Source organism: Merops nubicus, unplaced genomic scaffold (genome assembly GCF_000691845.1).
Source record: "Merops nubicus isolate BGI_N331 unplaced genomic scaffold, ASM69184v1 scaffold22801, whole genome shotgun sequence".
Lineage (NCBI taxonomy): Eukaryota > Metazoa > Chordata > Aves > Coraciiformes > Meropidae > Merops > Merops nubicus.
In genome coordinates this window covers 47,132-55,675 of record NW_008590568.1, presented here as the reverse complement: position 1 = coordinate 55,675, position 8,544 = coordinate 47,132, and the positions used below count along the sequence as shown (strand labels likewise).

The window sequence follows — 8,544 nt, the reverse complement described above, 5'->3', positions numbered from 1 at the left end:
CCCTGCCTCTCCAAATTGGCTCTTCTCAGTAATGAAGATTGAACAAGTTGAGAGGACTGTGTAGCTCCTACTCATTTCCTATTGACCTGTTTGCGGCATTCTTTTATTTTCTACGATGTTGTAATTTAAATTATATTTAATAATAAATTATTATTTGTTCTATTGATTCAAATTATTTCTAGAGGATTTTAAAAAAAAATCTCTTCCAAAAATATTATTATCTACAACAACCTTTCAAGGCACTTCAATACTGTGTGCCAATGGTGTAAATCTTGTGTTGAGCAATTGGAAAGACTGTCTCACGAACTATGCATACACCTTTTCCTTAAGAATGTGCTTCATATTGTATATATCAGTCATTTCACTTATTTTAGCTATGAAAATTTTATATATTCTTCTCATATGCTGCAAAATTATTTTTTTTTTAGCATAATATAATAACTTTTAGTTTTGCAGCATTAAACTGTTGGTTATTCCAATTATCTTCCAGCTGCAAGGAATCTCTATAGAAAAATATTCAAATCCTCAAAATCTGCTGAAAACTCACAGTTGCCCTCACTTCATAGAAAAGCTCAATACATTCGATTCCTCCTTGCAAAACCATACCCATGAAAAGGCTCGGTAGGAGAATGGAGCAGGCAACTCTTTAAAACAGATGCAGTAATCAACACACATTTCCTTTTCAGTTGTGAATATAAAGTGTGACTTACTCTTTTAGTTAGCTGGGTGTCCATCATGAAATTATGCACATGCTTTTCAGCTTTGGTAAGTTCTAACTTCCTTGCCACCACAGCTACCACCAGTGCAGTGCACCCAGCACCCTGAAAACAATAAAAGAAACCCCCAAGATGTTACTACTGCACTTTGCAGAGTTTTGAATGGAAGTTTCTCCTCTGCTGTAGAAGTATGGCAGGCATCAGATGATTCATCCCTGTTAAATACAGTGAACATGCTACAGCTATTTGAGTTCAGAGCAACTGGAAAAGTCAGTAATTACATTCTGTTTAACTGTCAAGGCATCAAAATAATTAGTGAGCAGCATCATTTAGAGGTTCTGCCTTTTTTCCTGCAGGGTTTGAAAACTTGAACACTTCCCATTTCTAGTGCATAAACAAAAGGGATGATCAAAAGAAATTTTAAACCCCTGATTATTAGTAAATAAATGCAGAATACTCTGTTCTTAACAATTTATTCAAGGTTACAGCAACTGCTAAAGAGGAAGTAAGATTACATTAGTATTTAGTATACAAAAATAAAAGAAAGTTTTCTTAGAATTTTCTGTAAAAATAAGAATAAATTTAGTATTTAATCACTTTAGTATGCTCCCCTGTTGTTCTTCAATGATCTTATCATACAGTATTTCTGCATATCTTATTACCACTTAAAATGGCACATACACACAACGTTCTTCAAAACCTGGATGAACAAAAAACACCAGCGTTCTAGTTTGTACTGTGTAGATATATGCATCTGCATATGTATACACAGGCATGCATGCTCACAACAGGCCAAAGAGAGCAGGTGCTTGTTGCTTTGAAATGTCAATGCCTTTATCAGCATCACCAATTTAAATTTTTTTGCAGGGTGAGAGGAAGGGAAAGGAGACTGAAATGAACCAGATAATGAGAAGCAGCATCTATTGTACACATCTAGATTATAATTTTCTTTACATTACTAATATATCCTGCTGCCTTAGTAGTTTGGTTTTGGTTGGTTTTTTTTTTTTTTTTTTTTTTTTTTTTTAAAAAATTTTAAATTTTTTTTTTTTTTTTTTTAGACAAATCTTTAAAGATTCTCTTTTGAAAAGTACAAAAACCACATTCAATATATGAGGCTATATTTAACTTGCAGGTTCACCCCAATCTAGTTGTTATTGCACCTGTGTGAGCTACTCTAACATAAAGCAACCTCTTCTTGCACATTGAAGCTTACCATACCACATTTTCATCCCACTCTCTCTGTATTTCTCCCTTTAATTCCCTCTGTCTCCACTCCCCACCAATATGCCACCTTACTCTCTCTGGAAAATCCAGAAGAAATCTCTGAATCTATCTTCCAAAACACAAATTCCATTAATAAGTACATAGAGACTGCAAAATAAATTAGCTCACTGGAAACCCTTATTCACATAGTGCACTCAAAAAAAAAAAAATGAACCTGCTCTCTCTGCTTACTTACTGGGGAACCCAGTGAATTTTATGAAAGTCTCAAATTAATTAACTTTCCATTCTTCTGGTTAAATTGTTCCAAGAAATCCATCTTCTCCCTCACAAACACCTAATTCTCTGCAATTAGTTCTCATTTATCAAAGCTATCCTCAACATCTCGCAATATTCCCTTGAATGAGTCCCTTGCAATTTTGCTGCATTTCCTGCTTCTCTCCTGTCCTCAATACTACACTTTCTAGCTTTGCTGTTCCCTTTCCTTCTGTTCTCCACCTCTGTGTCAGTAGAAGTTCATGCAAATATACTTCAAGTCTTGTTCTCTCCATAAGTTGATTTAAATGGCACTGTAAGTTTCTTTGCTTCTCCACATCCCACTAAGAACTAAAAAGGACAGTGCACCTTAAGGTAGAGCATTTCAGAAACATATTGAGCCTTCTGAAAAGAGGGGTAATCAGGGGTTGCCCTGCCTCTCCAGAAAACAGACAGCTCTCATTTGGTCTCCTTCCTGTGAGGGAGGGCAGGAGAGAAGTGTTAATATGCAGAAGATGTCTCAGCAGACAAATAAATGAATAAATTACCCCATAGAATAGAAAGAGCATGAAGAGAAAAGCAGACATTATTTGGCCGAGTATGTCAGGATAACTGGGGCCAGATGCTGATTTAATGACATAACTTGATTTCTGCCTGGTTACAGCAAGAATGCTAAAATGGAATGAGATTATTAATACAGACATCACTAGCAAAGTGGCACAAAACAGCTGTTTTGGGACATAAATATTAGATCCTCCTTCCCAGCCTTTGCAAAAAAAGGCTAGAGGAATGGTGCCAGACAAAAAGAATTTAGTTCAAGTTGAAATTATTCCAGCCTTTGTGGTAAAATGTATACTTTTTCAGAGTGACAAAGCAGTTATATGGGGACAAACACTGTTAAAAGCAGTAGCTTTATATCTCACATGAAAAACACTGCCTGCAGCAGCAGAATATTGTCACTATCAAGTTATGACCAACAGCTCTATGGTGAATATGCACTGCTATTCTCTTTATCTCCAGAACAGCTTATTTCAATGGCAAAGTATTCTAGATTCAGGCTACACCTCTTGTTTTTCTGGGATATGATGGGATCTCAGGGTATGAAAGCAAGCATTTCTAGCATTTTTGCAAAAATTATTATACTATCTGAATGTTTACATTTTGGAGTAACTTGAAGGAAACCAAATTACGCTTATTCTTTAAACAACTAACAGCTTACAAAAATAAGATTAAAATTCTACTTAAAGTACCTGATGCTAATTACTATTTTATGTTACAGTGCTCTGCACTTTTATATGACTTCCCGAAAGATCTCAGCATCCTTAAAAAAAACTAATAAAGTGAGAATTACTTCAAATTGCAGAAATGGAGGCAATACAGTTACTTTAAAATGGTACCATTGTAAGCATCGTACTTGTCATGCTTTTTAATATCTCAATTCACATGAAAATCAATCTCAATTCAATGAATTCATGCTCATACATTCACGTGGTTTTTCTTATATCAATACTACATAATGCAGCAGCTATTTTTTTATTAATATGACTTAAGCTAAGTAAAAGCACCATGATAATTATTTCAGCTGAAAGAAGGACATTTTTGAGAGTAGAATTGTATAAAGTCTTGTATTTTGTCATTTCCAACATAATTATTTTTATTCTGTTTTGAAGATAATAGTAAACTAAATCACTGTTTCAAGCTCTTGCTTAACTTTCGGGGAAATTATATACAATAAAAAAGAAATGAAAAAGACAAGAATGTACATATTTTCAATGATCAATGCAGTAATTAATTCTATTTGGAATTTGCACTCCTCAGTCAGTACCTTCTCTGTCTCTCGCATTACAGTTATTGTAGTGCATTTTGTCTTGGTAAGCAGCCTGATTTTAAGGCCACTAAAGACTTCCAGTATGTCAAAATGTGAAGAAAAAGAGAATGAAAAAAAATATTCGTAATGCTCCCTCATAGTCCACTGCAGCTTTAGCTAGAGATACATATATCTGAAAGTTACTAAATTCCACTCCACTGAGTAGTTCATTGAAGGTGTGGCTTAAAGTAAAAGATGAAAAAGCAAGTGTCAGTTTTCAAAGAATTAAAAAGCATCAGATTATGCTAGTTAGTATATGTTCATAACTATGTACATCAGAACTAAAAGGTCTGATTTATGATTATTTAACAAGAAAGATGAAAAATGGCCAAAAAATTAACGCATGCCATTTCATTGATTTAATGCAAATTTGAAAACCAGAAAATGCTGCTTTTACGTTTAAAAAATTCAGAATCCTTTTTTTATGCAGAAAAATTTTGTATGTTTTCACATGAAATGTAGCATGAAACAGTTACAAGCTGTGCGACAACTTAGACACAGATGTTAAAAAAAGAGGACACAAATTATGACAACACATACAGTGCAAGCAACCTGGGCAACTCTGCGTTGAAAGTCCTACTGTATTGCTCGTTTTCTTCTTTTGATGGTTAACAGGTAATAACAGAATTAACCATCCATTAATCTGATTTATTTCAAGTACTGTATGATCAATGGGTTGCCAGCAACCACCTGTTTAAAAAGCTGATCTACCTGAATTTTTCTGTTTTCCAAAGGAATGCACAGGCTGAACAAACAACTACAAAATGAGGAGAAGCCCTCAAAGACCACAGATTTAAAATGAGCTTCTCTAAAACAGTAGCAGGACTGCTGCTGATAAGCTGAACAATGCCTGTTTCCTGTTTGCAAGGATCTGAAGACAAAGTGCCTGAAGCTCATCCTGAATGCACAGTATTTCTTGCTTGACATGAAATGGTGTGTATTAATCTTCACCAAAAGCAAGAAGTCTGAAAACAAATCTATGACAGTCTTTCAGCAGAGCAAAGCAACAAACACTGGACTACACTGTGAACATCAGTTCTCTGGTGGTGATGGAAAACTTCTGTTTCTGAGCAGTACAGTCTTGAACCATGAGGTCTACAGCCATTTACACTGTACAGAACTGGCCTTGACGGTCCATCTGTTTAGCTGCTGTCCTGTATGAAAACATTCTGATGTATCTTCAAACAACTTTAGGACATTCTTCCTATCTTTAATTCTAAATGTGCTGCTCCTGTTCAGTACAAAGAATGATGCCTTAAGTTCAAATGCTCATGAAGGTTAAGCAACAGTCCATGAAAGCCCTCCTTTAGTACCCTGTTTGGTGCCTAGAATCCAAAATGAGCTGCTTAGCACACATACTCATCAGATACTTGTTAAACACAGAAGCCTAAATGATGACTGATGTTCCTTATGGACAAATGAAGTTAATCGGAAAAAATAAAATGTCACAGGTATTGGCTTTTTTGACACTAAGCCCATGCTATTTGAAAACAGCAAGAGAAGAAAGGTGAAATTCATTGTATTTTGAGTTATACTTTAAATATAGCAACTGAACAAAATGCTTAAAGATGCCCTTCAGAATCAAATAACTATTACTTGGTGTTATCTTTCACTTTACCCTTCGGCATCATAAACTCCAACTTCCCCTATCTGTCTGCACAGTCTCTCCTCTTGGCACTTAGTTTTGCATTATTGCAAGCTCTCTTTCATCTGCTTTAACAAAGTAAATTATCTCTTTCTTAGCCATATCAGAAATTACTGCAATGGTTGCTTTCTTTGCCTGTCATTTTTACCGTGTTACTCTGCTCTGTGTCCATTTATTTCCCACTCTAGGGCATCAAATATTGCCCTCACTTGCAATATTTTATGACTCCAGGCTCTTCTATCTCACGGATTTGAGCTCTAAAAAGCCATTTCAGACAAAATCCTTTGCATCAACTCTTGACTTAGGAAAAACTCCCTGAAAATGCGTAGAAATCTAATACACAGTTTTCTTTCAAATTCCTTCCCTTCTTGTTCAGGGTATTATTATAAAGCTTATCAAAACCAGTGAAGGTACTTAAGATTCTGGTGTGCCAAGACCACTTGTTCTGATCCTACATAATGCCTCCATTCTTCCCACTCTCTTTGCTATACATATATGGTAAAATGTTAAGGAATTTGGACTACATATTTCTGTCTTTATACAGTACTGGTATCAAGAAGAGTCCTGAAGTGCTACAGGAATACAAATAACAACACATAAAGATGGTAGGTTGGTATGAATCAATTATACTATACACATCATAATACCAGACTGACTTTGACTTTTTTTCTCCTTCAGATCCTGTGTGGTTTGCCAAGATTATACCAGCTGAATGCCTTTAGCCATCTAACAACAATCCTCTGTCCTTTTCACTGGTGCAGCCAATCCTAAGCTTTCTGCTGGTACCATCAGAACCACCAGAGCAAAACTTACTAACTCAGAGTTACCACTGAGAATTTTACATGATAGTCAAACAAAGCAGACATAGCCATGGCGGCTAGAGGGGAAAAGCTGGTGTTGCCCAAAGTAGCCAGTGATGGAGGGTAAGGGTATGAAGTTTGGAACAAGGCCATGCCTTTCCTACTACTCAGAAGTGCTAAGATTGAGGATTCACACTGGTGCAATACATAGTGGTTTCAAAACTGCAGGGTTCAGGCTTCAATAAAGCCTAACATTTACAAAAGCCCAGTTTTAGTGATAACCAAAGAGAGGTGCTTGCAACTCTTCAACTAAAGAGTTATCTAAGGCAAAGAATGGTTAGCACTGGTTGATGAGCTGCACTGAAACAGCATTTGGTCAGCAGAGAAACTTCATACTACTCTAGATAAATGCCTCTTGCACTTCCACTTTGTTTGTTCTTTGGCAAGGTTCCAAAATACTTTTATTAGACAACAATAACTAATTTCTGCAACTGCCTAGAGGTCATGTATATACCCAGAGGGGGCGATTGGTGAGAAAAGAAGCAATGCTGTGCATAAGTGTCTCCGATGAAAGTCTCCTGGCAGCTTTGGTTAATTGGACTGGAAGAGAAGTGCAGTCTTTAGTGCTGTAGTGGTCGCAACAATGTCCTGCTATACTTGCCTGTAGCTGGAAGAAGGCAGTTGCCACATTTCTTTCTTACTTTCTTTGGGATCCACTGAGGGAGAAAGAGGGTCTGCTTTGCAGACATATGGTTCTGGTGGCAAGTTTATCTCTCCACCAGAAAAGGCACAACATTCCTCCTCCTGCTCTGCATAAAATGAAAATCCTGTAAGAATTTAAACAGGTATTTTGTTCATTTGGCTTTCTAGAAGGCGGACTTACAGGATCACCAGAGTAGGGGAAAAAAAATTTAAAAAGTCTTGCTTGAAGTAAAAAAAAACCCTTCCCCAAAACAAGCAGTGCAAAAGTTGAGGGAGGAATCCATACACATGACAGATGGAGGTTAGGGAAATGGTGTGTATAAATGTGGGTTTGTTTTTGTCATTGTTTACTGGGAGAAATGTGTAACCTTGCAACACTGAAATAAAATATTATGAGTAATAGGACAACAACTCTGCCATAAAGGTGACCTAAAATAGTTTTGCATTACTTAACCTTTCCTATATTCAATATTTGACTGGCTGCTATTGTTTTTGGTGAAGTTTGTCTGCACCATAGCTAGAACTTAATTGCAACATGTAAACTTCAAATCAATACAACAGCAGAAGAGCAGGTTCCTTTAAGTCTAATTAGTCCATAAAGTTTTCAGCAGTGTTGCAAAAATAAAAATTCTGAAGAGCATTAAACATCATACACAAGTACGAAATTGATTAAATACTCTGACTCAGTAATGGGTAGTTAGAGCAGGGGTGAAGTAAACTTTTCTTAAGTAATGCAAGCTGAGTACTTGGAAAGACTGGGACAGCACATAAAATTATGATTTATAAAATGAAGACAATCCTTCTTCTACAGGGGAACCTATAAATGATAGTAGTCTTAACTAACTGAAGAGAGGCCCAAGAATAGATTGCACTCTGGTGGATAGGCTCCCAGGAAACCTTCAGTGCTCACAACAGCTAAGAACCCCCTGGAGATCAATATAGTTTCTACCAATGTGGAAAAACCATTTTTACTGAGCAAGAAGGTGAAATCCAGTATCACTAAACCAACAGGCTCAACAGGCTACAAGGCTGATGGGAAACATTACTTTAATAATTCAGGATGATGGCTACCAAGGATGTTCTTGTCCAACACCTGTGTTGCAAATATAAAGGTTTCATGAGAATATATGTAAAAGTATATTGAAATAGTTGTATTAAGTTATTGCAGAAGAAATGACATTTTTTGAAAACAAAGCAGAAGTTTTGCTCTTACAGTCATCTGCTCCAGCCATATCTATGTAAAAAAAAAAGATATCATGGGACAATCACTGTTCAGCCAGTAGTTAACTGTTTTTGAACTTGCTAAACTGCATCCCTACCTCCTGGCTAGATCTA

At 36.2% G+C, this 8,544-nt stretch overlaps 1 protein-coding gene across 1 annotated transcript in view; it reads right to left on the bottom strand.

The window, feature by feature from the left end:
* The window catches only part of LOC103782242 (small conductance calcium-activated potassium channel protein 2), a gene marked incomplete at its 5' end in the record, with an annotated part of 41,994 nt that overhangs the window by 1,852 nt on the left and 31,598 nt on the right, over positions 1-8,544 (bottom strand). Inside the window, one exon of the mRNA XM_008949998.1 lies at positions 711-821. Coding sequence (XP_008948246.1) covers positions 711-821 — 111 coding nt within the window. The remainder of the gene's footprint in view (positions 1-710; positions 822-8,544) is intronic.